Source organism: Magnolia sinica, chromosome 19, assembly GCF_029962835.1.
Source record: "Magnolia sinica isolate HGM2019 chromosome 19, MsV1, whole genome shotgun sequence".
NCBI classification, from domain to species: Eukaryota; Viridiplantae; Streptophyta; class Magnoliopsida; order Magnoliales; family Magnoliaceae; genus Magnolia; species Magnolia sinica.
In genome coordinates, this window is record NC_080591.1 from 67,584,713 (window position 1) to 67,600,330 (window position 15,618).

The following is a 15,618-nucleotide window of genomic DNA, read 5'->3' on the forward strand; positions in this document are numbered from 1 at the left end:
GGTAGTTAGCCCTTCGAAAAGGGAGTGCTTCACACCCACTTTTGAATTCTTCCACAACTCACTAAGAGAGCAGAAAAATAAAGCAGAAATTTTTATTCAGCTTCAATGAATGAAAAGAACTACAAGGGGTGCCTATTTATAGGGAAAACCCTATACCCCAAAAACTCGCACCATGTGCGCAACCTATTACTTGGCGATGAAGTAAACTAAAATAAAAATCAAATAAAGAAATCTAAAGTGTTCACGATGTTCTAAATAATAACAATAAGCAAAACCTAAAATATGAAATCAATCCGACGAGTGGGCCACGATCATGAGATCCCATGATGGACTTTTCTTGATTATCGGGCCACCTTTTTGAACCAAAATTTCGTCTTCTAGCTAGGAGGCCCTCCGTGGACGTCGTCATCGAGCCAGATCGATGGTGGGGCCCTCCTTCTGCGTGCGTGCGTAGAAGAGGGGGGGGGGGGGGGAGTGTTGTGCGTACGCGTGTGCGCATGATGTCCCCATCAAAAGGTCTTTCTAGGGTTTACACTACTTGAGATATATCAAATATTTGATTCACTTTGGCTTGAACTTTGTCTCGGAGTTTATCTTGAATTTGGGCTTGATCGTTTCTTGAACATAAGCCGATCTTGAGCCTGATCTTCTCTTGAACATAAACCGATCTTGAGCTTGATCTTCTCTTGATCTTGACAACCTATGTGTGCTTAACATCCTAGCAATTACAATAACTGCCGTAATGGCCGTTACGTAACGGTCATAACCGTTATGCGTTACGGGGTCGAAACGGCTGTAATGGCCATTACAGAAAAACAGGCCGTAACGGTCTTATAACGTTTTTTTTTTTTTTTTTTAAATTTTAAATTTTAAATTTTTAAATGGCTGTAATGGCCGTTATGGCTTATCATAACGGTAACGGTGGTGGCCATTACGGCCACCGTTACTGTTTTGGAACGCCTTGTCTGAGATTGAATCGGGCAAGAACCCATTCAATGAGAAAATTTCATTTTAGAAGTTTAAATTCATTTTTTTTTCAATAAATTAGGAAGAAAACAAGTACAAATCCATATATCTATGCAGGAGTTTTATTCACCGACATTGATTTGAAGCAGAAAAAGTCCAATTTCTTCCATTTTCGCCCTTTGAAATTGCAATTTCAGGGTGGAAAAGATATATGTTGATGAGTGTAGATCGATTTACAGATTGGCTAGTCTTATTTTTTACCAAAATAATATGTTTGTAATCTTCTTCAGAAAAGATAACTAGTTGTTTTATAGAAATGTTCCTGTTGAGTTTCTGTGGCTTTATTGTATGGCCTGTGGTCATCATCTCTTAAATCTCCAAGGCTAAAATTAGTTTCTGATAGTTTGACATCAGTCCACATTTGAATTTTGCAGAAAAATTGATGTATTTTTCTGAACAATTTGATGCGAAGCTATTCCTGTCACGGATACACCAAGACACAAGTGCAGCAGATTTGGAGTCTGGTGCACTTGTTTTAAAAACAGACCTCAAGGGAAGGACTGAGCAGAAGAAGCAATTGGTTAAAGAAAATTTTGACTGTTTCGTCTCTTGCAAAAACACAATCGATGGTATGCTAGAACTGTCCACCTGGATTATTTGATTTTATTTTTTTATATCAACTTGGTTGATTTAGTTTTGTTTTTCCAAAGGATTGGCATACATTTGTATATTTCCCTTTCACTTCAAAATTTTTTTATACAGTGATTTAAAACCCAGATGGGAACTGGCTACAAAATGGTCCGGAAACCCTGGTTCTCTTGATAAAGTGTATAATGGCCTAGTGGAGACTGAACCTACAGGCAACAACCTTCGCTTTGAAACCAGACATGCTACCCATTGTCCTAGAGGAGTTATGGTTGTTTATTCCTTATATTTTGTTCTTTTTATTAAGTGATAATTTAAATAGATGTCCTGGGTTGGAATGGGTCGGATTGGATGGACCAGCACTTGGACCAAAACACCCATGAAAGGAAATCAGAGCCTGTTCTGGGTTTTAAACTTTTTTTTTTTTGGATTGTGATTTGTATCACTAATGGCTAACTGATGCAATGATTTTTGGTCCTCTTGACTGTGAGAAGTGAGTTTAAATTCTTTTTCAGACATAGAATCAAAACTTAAGTGGATAGAGGAAGATCCTGAGGGTGCAGGAACTGCTAACTTATACCACGCTATACATAATGTCAGTTTGCTGGCAAATCGTGCTTTTGAGCCTCTATTTGAGAGACAGGTAAAAATAAAATAAAAATTCCTAATTTGAATTCCATTGGCATCTATGACCATATGGTTTTATGTTTCACCAAAGATTGATTGTTCTCCTTACACATGATATTACTGCAGGTGCAAGCTGAAAAGATCAGGTCTGTCCAAGGGATGCTACAGAGGTTCCGAACACTATTTAATTTGCCCAGTGCAATTCGTGGGAGCATCAGTAAGGGCGAATATGATATGGCTGTTAGGGAATACAGGAAAGCAAAGTCGATTGTCCTGCCTTCTCATGTACATAGAGTACCTCTCCTTTTTAAAACCTCTCCCTTTTCAAAGAACTATAACTTTGTACCTGGTACTATTTGAGACACTTATTAGTCCCTTTGTAAATCGCATGCATGATCATTACATGGGCTCTTGGATTATAGATCAAGCTGGGCTAAACCCTCATACCAGAGAGCCAAAAATGATCTCAACACCTCAAATGTTACCTTGCATTAATGAGGACTTGATCTGTGGATTCTGCACCCTTTAGGCACATTATGTGGCCTTTCATTATCGTGAAATCCCTTTTATTAAAATTGTCAATGGTAAGGATATTTACTAAAGCATTAGGAAGCAATTTCTTGCTGATTGGACAAGACAGTCTAGGGAAATCATGACATAATCTTGGGTGACAACTCCCATATGCCAAAAACTACGTTCCAGAACTGTCATCCACCTCCGGAACGACCCCTTCGAAGAAAACCATGAGGCTGCCCCATCATGGGTTGCCACATCACCAATGCTCTGTACTGTGAATTATGGTAAGATAGTCCACTGGCTCCACCATCCTGGCTTGACCTCATGCTTTCTGATGGTAATCTGCTTCCAATAGCTGTTCTCTGTTATCTCAAACCTCTATATCCATTTTCTAATCCTAGCTCCCCCTGCGCCTGAGGCTGATCCACTTCGTTTCACCTCACTAGATAGTTCTTCCTAACCCACCTTGCCGAAAAGGGACAAATAATATACAAGCATATTGGATAAAGCAGCTTTAGTTTGAATTAACCAACTGCTCAGATACCTACTTTTTCAAGCAGATAGTTACGCTACACACTTTCCACAGCAACCTCCCATAGACGTTTGGCTGGTTTACTGCTTGACAATGGAGGAAGCTTTTGCCAGCTTCACAGCCAAACACTGAAGCCAGGCTGCCAGGGCCATTTTTGGGCAACATTCTTCCAATGCATTCCATATTTTTCTTTTGAAATTGATTTCTAGAAAGAGAATATGATTGTCTGACTGCATTTACGTGCAGTACAGAGTAAACTTGAATGAAATGTTTTGGTTGTGACAATCTAGCTAATTTGTTGCAATTTAATTTGATAATCTCGTATGTGGTTGTTTATTCTGTTAATTTAACAGGGCTTCTCTCTTGATTTTAATTTAAAGCAGTTGTGCCGCACAGGACCAAAAATTGGAACTAGTGCATGGCCTCTTTCTGCTTTCTGTAGGAACTTCACTATATCACTGGAATATGCATTTACTTTCAGGTGGGAATACTAAAACGAGTCCTTGAGGAGGCGGAAAAAGTGATGCAGGAATTCAAAGGAATGCTTTACAAGTCATTGGAAGATCCACAATTAGACCTCGCTGAAGTAGGCTTATGCATTTTTTCATTTTCGTTAGCAATTTGCAAACATTCTGATTCAAGATTAAAATGATACAAACACTTGGCATGAAGTATGCGGATTGTTTAGATTGTAATGATGCCTTGTATACATTCTTTGACATGCTCAGTACCTTATATCTTCAAACTGAGTTCCTTGTAGGTTTATATTTCTTATGGAACTAGTAACCCTTTCATGGAAACCAACATAACTTGAAACTATCAGAGAAATCGCTAGTTGCTTGTCCCCTAATTGTAGAAAGAACTCAAAAATTGTACCTAATCCTCTCTCAAATTCTCTCAAAATTTCAGGTTGAAATTTGAGGCCTTTATTTTTTATTTTTTACGAGGAGTTGAAATTCGAGGCCATTAACAATAAAATCTTGCAAATGCTGTAGAACATTATAGCATAGTTTCATAGATCTCAAAAAACCTTCTAAATGAGTTATAAATCACCCTCAAAATGGAAGGGCACTCAAATGTGACCTCCAATCTGTGTATTCTGTCCAAACAATAAGATTGTGTTCGATTTAGTGTGTAGCCAGTCAAAATATTTTATGTGCAATCAAATGAGCTGATGTGCACCAAAATAGAGAAATAAAATCAATAGTTGATTAATTAAACTCACTATAGAGATGAAATAGTCTTCAATATCCACTGAAAAACATTCAATAGAAACCCTGAAATCAAACCCCTTTAAAGAGTCTTTGGATACCTTAAGCATAACACAATAATCCTACTAAATTGTGACCCTACATAACCATAGATATACCACTAAATCTTGATTCTCATACCGTCTTGCATTACCTTCGCTGTACTGTAGTATCAAGCATGCCACTTTTTGAGAAAATAGGTGATGAACCTCCCATGATGCAGAACTTGGTGGAGGTCCACCTGTAGTTGTATAAAAGATGAATACTCAAGTTATGCCAACTGAAAATTGTTGAACTGCCCCCTTGCACCATTCTTCCCTTGTTGGAAGTTGAGCTTGTGCGTTTTTGTCAGTTGCAAGACCCTTCTACTCAGATGCTGCTTCCACATCATATTTGCACTTCATACTTACGTTCCCTGTCATGCTTCTTGCCTGTTTGAACTTGCTAACATTTTAAAATATGTGCTCCCCGCTCCCGCATTCCACTCATGTGAGCAACTCTGGTTTCATGACAACTCCCTTCTTTTCTTTCCCCTAGATTGGAACTCTTTGTTTGGCTGGAATAGTTTCGCAACTAGTTTGAACATATGCAATTCTGAATTTCGAGGGCAATCTTCTACAAGCAGCTTTCATATCTTTGATTGACCTCTTTGTGACATCTTATGATGTGATCCGGAGGCTTGGGCTTTGTCCATAATTGCATAAAAAAATGTGTAGTTTTTGTTACTAGTTATATAGTCTTCTAATAGTTTCACAACCATGATTTTAATGAGCATTTGCCTTAACAACTCATAAAATTGTTATCTGATGTTTCGTTGCCTCATAGGGTTGTGGAGCTTGCTTTCAGAGAATTGCAATGCTCATAGGAGGTCTAACAGAATGGTGTTTATCAAGGTTGGCAGCGAAGTCCTCTCAGAGTAGGGAGCTATCAATCAAGCTTTTTTAGATGATTTTCAGAAGTTGTACTGAGAGGAATTCCGTATTAGGCCCCTCCTGAAAAGGTTAGAGCTCAATAGCCTTCCTCCGTAAAGGGCATCTTCTTTGGAGGAGAGATTTTCGAGATAGGAGGTGAAGCAACTTCAGCCTAAAAGGAGACTGAGCTCTGTCGCTGGATGGGTTCTCCCTAGCCTATTACAAGCATTGTCAGGATATTTTAGAAGATATCATGGAGGTTCTTGATGAGTTCCTTGGAGAGCTACCATCAATAGAGATATGCACTCCCTCACTTTGGTCGTAAAGATGGATGCCAAGGAAGTTCAGGCCTTCGATTGATTAGTCATGTTGGAAGCTTTTATAAGATCATCCCTAAAGTCTATGCGTAAAGGTTTTGCAATGTACCAATTTCATCATTTCTCCCTCCCAAACCACTTTTGTTGGGGTTAATTATCACGGGCAGTCCTCTCTCTACTCATGAGATGTTGGATGAGTTTAAGAAGAGCCAATAAAGGATTCCTCAGTAAGATAGACGTGGAGAAGGCCTATGACTACATGGGCTGGAATTTCCTCTACAATCTGTTTTGCAGTATGCGGTTTTAGCAGAAATGGAGAAGCTGTGATTGTTGTGTTAAGCTTAGCTTGGATCTTCCTATGTTGGGTGGATTCTTTCCCATTTAATCGGCTGTATTAGGCTGCGGCAGATTGGTATCATATCACATCAATCTGCTTCCAAATTCTTAAATCATAAAATCTGCATCTTTTCCTTTACTTTTTTCTATTGCATCTATTTCTTCTACCCTCTTCACTTTTTCTTTTCTTTTACGACGCCCAAACGTCCAATTAACCAGGGGAGATTTTTTTGAGATTTTGTCAGACATCTACACTCCTATATCAGTCCTAAACCTCTTCCATTCAGTTCATTAACAGTCCAAATCCAACCCCTATTCCAGCCCTTAAAAAGCCCATAAATCCAGTCCGTTAACAATCCAAATCCAGCCCTTATTTTATCCTATTTAAAGCCCATAAATCTATCCCATCAATAGTCCAAATCTAGCCCCTATTCCAGCCTATTAAAAGCCCATAAATCTAGTCCCTATTTGAGCCTATTAAAAGCCCAGAAATCGATTCTATTGAAAGTCCAAATCTAGCCCTTGTTCCTGGCTCAGAAATTCAGCCCATTAATAGGCCAATCCAGCCAACATTCAAAAACTTAAAAAAAGTCCAAATCCAGCCCCTATTCTAGCTCATTAAAGGCCTAGAAATCCAGCCCATTAAAAGCCCAGAAATCCAGCTCATTAACATTACAAATCTAGCCCCTATTCTAGCCCATTAAAAGCCCATAAATCCAGCCCATTAACAGTCCAAATCCAGCCCCTATTTTAGCCCTTTAAAGGTCCTGAAATCCAGCCCATTTTGAGTCCAAATCTAGCCCCTCTTCCAGCCCATTAAAGGCCTAGAAATGCAGCCCATTAAGGTCCAAATCTAGCTCCTATTCCAGCCCATTAAAGGCCCAGAAATCCAGCCCATTAACAGTCTAAATCCAGTCCCTATTCCAGTCCATTCAAAGCCTACAAATTCTGCCCAGCAACAAGTCTAAATCCAATCCCTATTCCAGCTCATTAACGGTCCAAATCTAGCCCCTGTTCCAACCTATTAAGAGCCCATAATCCCAACCCATTAACAATCCTCTATTCTAGCTTGGAAACCACCCTATATGTCCATTACCCAAGCCAATTAACAGCTCATAATAAGCCTGGATATTCTGTCCATTACTTTTCCAACGTCGCTCCCCTGATACGATGTTTGCCCGTAGTGCTCACATCTATCGAGGGAGGCTTACCGATCAACAACGAGACAATTGCATTAACGAGCTATTCGCAAGGATAGTCAGCTTGGAAGCTGTTGTTGACTAGCTATGGGGAGAACAACATGGAGAGCAACCTGATCCTACCGGAGATCTTCATGATAACCCAAATCCACAACCAGGTTTCCAGCCCAAACCTTTGGTGAATCAGAACGGTGCTGGTCCTCTGGAGTGTTTATGACTTCCTAGTTCCTACAATGGGTCTTGTTAGAGAAGCTTACGATGACTCGATAGAAATGCCCAAGAAAGATGATATCACCAAGAAAGTACGAGTTGAAGTTTCAGACCTCACGGGTTGCTTTGATGCAAAGGTTTTTATCGATTGGATTACAACGCTTGAAGATTATTTTGCATGGTACGACATTGACGATGTCTATTGAGTTGCATTTGTAAAAGTCAAGCTGAAGGGTTCAGCAAGAATCTGATGTTGAAGCATTGACGACAACAATCTCATCATTGGGCGTTCTACTATTATCGGGTGGGTTGACTCGAGAGAGATGCTAGAAGGTAAGTATTTGCCTCCAAATTATATGGATACTCTTTTTTAGGAGCGCCTCATGTTCAAACATGCAACTTTATCGGTGGATGACTAAATTGAGAAGTTCAATGATCTTATTGCTCGTTGCATGCTTCCATAGATTGATTGCATAATGGCTAATTGCTATGGGGTAGGGTTAAACTAGGAGATTCAGTGTGAGATGGTTGTGTGATTTCGAATTAGTCGATGGTGTTCATAGGAAGGCTCGATGAGTTGAGCCACAACTGCAACAACAAACTCTTCAACGTTTTGGCTCCCCAGCTGGGGAGCCTTTTGTAAGGAAAGATCCTGATCCACATATTAACTGGACTCCACCACAAGGCTACTGGCCACCTTTGTACCTTCAGCCGATCCCACAGATGTAGACTCTACCTGTAAGGCAACTATAACCCTTGCAGCGTCCTTCCCCGCCCAATGCATAGATGTAACCAGTGTTGTAGGAGTATGCCGTTAGAGTAATACTAATTCTTCCCTTTAGTGAGGTTGGCGGGATGTTGACTGTTATCATTATAGACAGAAAGGATACTTTCTTAATGAGTGTTCAGAAGCCAGGAACGTCCATTACTATGGTAATGAGGTGGACCCCTACTATTGGACAACCCTGAGTATTATGATGAGTACATTGAGATGGAACAACCTTATATAAAACTTGCATTGCAGCCAGAAGACTCCCTTACTGAAACTGCGGTTGAAGCTGAAGTTGAAGTTGAAGGTGCCACTCTTATTTATATGCTGCTTCCTTACTACTACTAAGGAAGAAGTGAAAGTCTGACAACGGACCATTATTTTCCATACATGGTAAAGTGTCAGGTTATGTTATGTAACATGATCGTTGATTGTAGCAGCATGATAAACATCGTCTTACAAGAGGTAATTGATAACCTCAAATTGCCAACTGAAAAGCATCCATGACCATATAAGGTTGCGCAGGTCAATGACACTGCCATACCGTAACTTGGAGGTGTTTGGTGTCTTTTAAAATTGGCATCTACGAGGACCACATTTGGTGTGACGTAATTCCGATGAATGTCACCCACTCACTCGACCATGTTTCTTTGACCGAAAGGTACACGGTGACTTCATCTTTATGGGTTTTCGAAGACAGTTGTGTCAGATCGTGATACCAAGCTCATGAGCTATTTTTGGAAGATTGTTTTGCTAATAACGAAAACTAAGCTTCAATCCTCTAGTGCTTATGATCCTTAGATTGATAGGTAAATGAAAGTAGTCAACTGTAGCTTGGGCAAGTTATTATGGTGTCTTGTCTGTAATCATATAGATACGCGGGACTTTGTAATATCTATGGCTGAATTTTCCTATAATAACTAAGTCAATATGTCCATGGGGATGTCACATTTTGAAGTAGTATACATCCACGCCTTCCATTTGATTTGGCTCCTCTACCCATAGAGTCGACGCCAAACTCAGAAGCTGGTGATTTCTTTGCCATATGCAGCAGGTGCATGACAAAATTCAACGTAATACTATTGCAAGTAATAAAAGTTGTAAGCATCATGCAGATGCAAGACGTTTTTTTGTCGAATTTGCCGAAGGTGACATGGTTATGGTCCGGATTTGTCTTGAATGGTTGTCTCATGTGTCCTTGAAGAAGCTCCATCTTTGCAGTACGGGACCATTCAAAATCATAAAGAAGATTAGTGCCAGTGCTTATGCTTTAGATCTCCCACCAGATTTACCAATCAACCCTCTACTTTCAATGTGGAAGATCTTTCCATCTATTCTGGGCATCATATTGATGATGGTATTGAGGAGCAAGTTGTCACATTTCCGACTATTTTGTCAGCTATGGATATGATAATCTATGTTCTTGAGGATCAAATCGTCTCCATGCGTCTAGGTGATTTCTAGAGGTTTCTTATCCGTTGGCAAGCGCGGTCTCTCCTTGATGCTAAGTGGATTACAACTACAGATTTACAGTGTCTGAATCTTGACCTCTATGAGCAATATCGGGCTATTTAACTTGGCGGAGTCAAGTTCTTTTAAGCTAGGTAGAACTAATGTAGGACGAACTACATCAACCATGCCTAAGACACATGGGCCAAGCCCGGATCCATTAGGCTTTACCCATTGGCAAGGAGGCCCAAGCCTTTTAATTGGGCAGCACAATCCAATCAGCCAGCTATGCAAAATCCATTAGCTAGCCATGCAATCGATTCCCATCGATCTTTCTTATCAATTTAACATCTTTCTTTGATTTATCTTCTATTTTTGTAATAAATCTTTAGTTGTCAATGACAATAAGAAACTTCCCTTCCTTGTACATCCAAGAAGTCTATTTAAGGGCCTCACATGAGTATTCACAAAGCACCTTTGAATTCAATAAAACTCTGTATTTATTCTCTATTTAAGTTGTGTTTTTTATTTTATTTTAATGTTCATCTTAGCTTGGAGGTGCCTACATTGGGCATATCCTTCCACATTTGGTTGGATGTGTTAGGCTACACCATATGTGTATCAACGATATTCCTTCCGCATGTCCTCACATTCAATATTGATGTAGGACATGAAATGCAAATATGATGTGCGAGATTTCAAGCTTAAGATCACGTTGGTTCAGAAACAATTACATAAATTCTATATCCCACATGAAAGTCCAAATATTCAATTAAGGGGAATCTATGCGGGTCCAGGCCTACACATGTTAGGGCTGGATCAATAAAAATTATGAATCAAACGATACTCAAAGATAAGAAATAATCATCCACACATGCACAGTAATCAGTCCATAATCCAAGGGATTCACTAATTTCAATTCAAGGAACCCTAAGGTGAAAAAAAGGGCAAATAAATTAAGGGTAATGCAATATAGGGTTAGGGTTTATGAAAATAGATATGAAAAGGGAAAAATAAGAGCAAATCTGAACCGGGAACAGCTCCCGCGTGTGGACAGCGGGCCAGGGCCTGGCTCACGTGCGCACTAGCTTGGCCGCACGTGCGAGCGGGTCCCACACCCAGAAACCGATTCCTTGGCCCTGGTCGGTCGGGTGGGGCGATCCGAGCTAAGGGCTGTGCTCGGTGCTCCGTTGAAGTTTCAGCTCTCCCGTAGGGTCAGATTCTGGAACTGGCTGTAGAGAGACGAACAACTGCAAAACAAGCGGATTTGAAGCGAAGATGATCGTAGAATGGATGAAATAACATGGAGGGGTTGATTGGGATAAACGTGGTTTCGCACCCACTTGAATTTAGTCATTCGAACAGGGAGGGCTTCGCACCCACTTGAATTTTTCCACAATTCAGAAATTCAGAGAGTAGAAAAGCACGCAGGAATTTTTATTCAACTTCCATGAATCAAAAGAACTACAAGAGGTGCCTATTTATAAGAAAACCCTATACCCTAAAACTCGCGCCATGTGCATAACCTATTACTTGGCGATGAAGTAAACCAAAATAAAAACCAATCAAAAAATCTAAAGCGTTCATGATGTTCTAAATAACATAAATAAATAAAACCTAAAATATGACCTTAATCCGACTAGTTGGACACGATCATGAGATCCTATAATGGGCTTTTCTTAACCATCGGGTCCACTCTTTTGAATCAAAACTTCGTCTTCTAACTAGGAGACCCTCCTTAGACATCGTCATCAAGCCATATCGACGGTGGGGCCCTCCTTTGTACGTACGTGCGTAGGGGGGGTGGCATGCGTGCGTGCGTGCACATGATGTCCCCATCAAATATGCTGATGATACCCTTTTGTTTGGTTTTCGTTCTATCTTTAAGGCCCATGGTTCAAAAGATTCTTTCTGTTGCTATGAGGTGGCGTTGAGCTAGGATAAACATGTCTATGAGAGGCATCTTAGGCAACAATTTGAGGTCTTGCAAAGTCTGTCTTTTAGCAAAGTCCATGGATTGCCGCACCGTTGATCTCCCCATAGAGCTTCTAGGAATGCCTTTAGGAGCGGGTGGACCTGTGTTAAGAGTCTTGGGACTTTGTAATTGAATGGTGGAGTAACCTGCACCCTGAAAAGGGATGTCCATCGAAAATTGCTGCAAGTTGGAACCCCATCGAAAGCACACTTTTATGGAACAATAAGGAGAATAGCCACAAATTTAATTTGCTGGCTTGGGTAGCAGTTTACAAGCCTCTCAAGGTTGGTGGTCTTCATGGTATTAAAAAATGATTACATTATGGGTGTAACGTTTGTTACATAATAGTAATGATGGTGCCTGTTACGCAATGTGGGGCCATAACACCTGATTTGAAAAAAAAAAAGAAGGCCGGTAACAGGCTGATACGACACTGGTACATTCTTTCCTTTAAAATAATTTTGACCTTATCGTAACGGCCATAGCACTGGCGGGTACGGCCATTGTTGCGGTTATTGAATACCTTGGTGGTCTTAGCATGAGACCAATTTAGGTGGTCAATGTAGTTCTGCTTGCGAGATGGTGGTGGAGGATAAAAAAACATAGAAAATCCCAATTGAAGAGCATCCTGATTGCCAAATATGGTGTCTTGACCAGTTGATAGGACATGAAAGTAGCAACTGATAATAAGGGTTTGCAATTTGGAGAGGCATTTCTTTGCTATATGGGGACTTCTTGAAGCACACAAAATTCAATGTTGGGGATGGTACTACGATGAGATCCTTGGAGGATTGGTGGTGTCCAGAGGAGTTTCTTTGTTCAGTTTTCAAACTGTTGTATGAGATAGCATTGGATAGAGTTGCCCTTGTAGCTTGTTACTTCCAACAAGTGGCAAAGAACGTGGTTGCAATATATAAGGATTGCAAGGTTATGCTAGTAGAGAGGGTGACTACACAATGTAGGTTAATGGTTATGGATGTTTACGTTAGGAGATGGAAGGGGGTGAAACTAATAGATTTTCAAAAGCAGGCGGCAGAATTTAAAAAGAGGGAATTATGTTATTCAGAAATAAAATTGATGGTAGGAAAGTGGAACATCGAGGAAGAAGTAAATGTTATGTGGAATGAGAGGGTTGAGTGTATTAGGAAAGTAACAAAAGATGTTTTAGGAGTATCTAGGAGGAAAGCCAATCACATGATTCACACAAGGAAACTTGTTGGTGGAATGACAATGTACAATAGCTATTCATGAGAAACATTCATGTTTTAGGGCTTGGCAAAGGATTAGAAAAGATGAAAGTTTTGAACAATATAGAAATGGCAGAAAAGATTTCTAGGAAATAGTAAGCGAGGCTAAACTTAAGGCTTATGTGGATCTTTTCAATGGATTGGGGACGTGAAGGTGAAAAAGATGTCTTCGAACTTGTAAAAATGAAGTGGAAGGGTAGGACCTAGGTCATGTTAGATGCATTAAGATCGATAACCAGAGAGTACTAGTAAAGGACAATGAGATCATTAAAAGGTAGGGAGGCTATTTTCAGAACTGGTTAGATGATAATCATGCTGAGAGCCATAGGGATAAAAGCAACCATAAATTCAATTGGTGTTGGAGACCATAGATACTTTCATAGGATTAGGATATCTGAAGTGAAAGAAGCTTTGAGAAAGATGAAAACACTGAAGGCCCTTGGATTGGATGGCATACTGATAGAGGGTTGGAAGTGTATGGGAGATACTAGGTTATTTTGGTTGACAAAGTTGTTCAAGAAGATTGTAAGATTGAAGAAAATGCTAGAAGAATGGAGCAAAAGTACTATAATAAGTATAAATGAGACATGAAGCTGCACTAACTATCGTGGGATTAAACTTATGAGCCATGCTATGAAACTTTGGGAGAGAGTGATTGAGCAAAGACTTATGCACGGGACAATTGTATTAGAAAATCAGTTTGGTTTCATGCCTGGAAGGTCTACCTCTGAAGCTATCTTCCTTCTAATACAATTGATGGTGATATATAAGGAGAGGATCTCTACATGCTATTAGTTGACTTAGATAATTTAATAGGGGTCCCTAGAGAGTTTATCTGCTGGGTGTTGGTAAAGAAGTTTCCCATAACTGCCACTTTCGGTACCTTGGGTCAATAATTCATGAGGGTGGAGAGATTGAGAAGGATGTTGCCCATAAAATTCAAGATGAGTGGAAGAAATGGAGATGTGGCTTTGGAGTTTTATGTGATCGTCGCGTATCACTCAAATTGGAAGGGAAATTTTGTAGCATAGATAAGACCAATCATGCTTTATAGGACAGAATGTTAGGCAGTTAATGAACAACATGTTCATAGGATGAGTGTAGTTGAAATGAGGATGTTGAGTAGATGAGTGGCAAGACGAGGAAGGATAGAAGTGAAAATGAACGCATTCGAAGGAACTGAGTAGCACCAATAGGCAATAAGATGAGGGAGAGTAGATTTAGATGGTGTGGTCATGTGCAACAGAGACTAAGAACTGGCGCTGGTTAGAAGGAGTGAGTTGGTACAAGTTGAAGGCTCTAAAAGGGCAAGGGGAATGCCTAAAAGTACGAGGATGGAGGTAGTAAGAAAAGACTTGGTGACCTATGGTCTAACTGAAGGTTATGGCCCTTGATAGAGTGGATTGGCAGGATAGGATTCATATAGCCAACCCAAATTAATCGGGATGACGCTTGGATTATGATGATGATGTAATGTTACTTACGTGTTTTTTTTTTTTTTCCTTCCAAAAATTAAAAATGGTATGAGAGAATATAGCTAACTCTTCTTATATCTGCCCATCTGTGGATACTCTGATCTACAGAGTTCTAATAATGAAATGTTGGTTGCGGTGTTTTAAATATTGACGATATCAGCCGATATATCCCACCTATTTGATCGAGTGATCATTTTCGATTTTTGATCCATGTTTTTATTGTAAATCACGTTAAACCAATGTTAAATGGTTACAAATTTATGATTCTTCATATTTTCCATGAAAAATCATGGATTTTGAACTTCGATTTCGAGATTTAGGGGAGATGGGTCAAGTTGCAGAAAATTGAGAAAAATCAAAATTTCTCAATTTCTCACAAATCAGTTGCAATCTTTGTATCCAAACACAAAATTAAACATGTATGTAACCTGATCTAGTGATTTTTCTTTTGCTTTTGAATGTATTGCTTGTGTTTCCATACATTTCTTACATTTATAAATTATATGAATATACTTGCATCGGTTCAGTTGGAAAGCGCATATATTAGGATCCCATATAAAGGAAATCCCCATTATGTGCAATTTCTTTTTGTAATATTTTGATTTCAAAGTGTGTATTGATGTCTTTTTCAACAATCCCTGAAGTTTCATTGAAAAATTCAACCAATTTCCCAATGTTCCCGTGTTTCCCAACAACAACGATACATTACGCGATACAACCGATATATCCCATGCGATAACCGATATGTATCTGTATCCCAAGGGTGCGATACATTATGCGATAACGATATTTAAAACATTTTTTGTTCGTACATTAGTTTATCAATTTTTGTTTCTGATGCACACTAATGTGTCTCTTTCATTTCTTTTGCCTTTATTTCAAAAGTGGATGGGCATTTACTGGTAGGCTGCTTGTTATGTCATGATGTACTGCCCTACTGATATATGACTTGTGCTTCTGCTAGCTTGAGAACACTGTCAGGCTGTTATCAGAGTTGGAACCTGAGTCAGACCCTGTGTGGCACTATCTAAATATACAGGTTGGCAATTGTCATTTGTTTGTCCATTTGATAACCGTATGGGTTAGAGAGAACATTGATGCATTAGCTCCATGCATACCACAATGTCGTAATTTCATTCTTGCAGTATTATTAGGTAGTCTATTGCTTATCCGAGATATGTTTCAGTTGTTGAG

General features: G+C 39.6%; 1 protein-coding gene across 2 annotated transcripts in view; it reads left to right on the forward strand.

Moving 5' to 3' along the window:
• The window catches only part of LOC131234908 (exocyst complex component SEC5B-like), an 81,287-nt gene that overhangs the window by 13,945 nt on the left and 51,724 nt on the right, over nt 1-15,618 (forward strand). For both annotated transcript variants that reach the window (XM_058231904.1, XM_058231903.1), the window contains exons 4-8: nt 1,401-1,595; nt 2,127-2,254; nt 2,365-2,523; nt 3,768-3,872; nt 15,389-15,463. In XM_058231904.1, the coding sequence (XP_058087887.1) occupies nt 1,401-1,595; nt 2,127-2,254; nt 2,365-2,523; nt 3,768-3,872; nt 15,389-15,463 (662 nt within the window). The remainder of the gene's footprint in view (nt 1-1,400; nt 1,596-2,126; nt 2,255-2,364; nt 2,524-3,767; nt 3,873-15,388; nt 15,464-15,618) is intronic.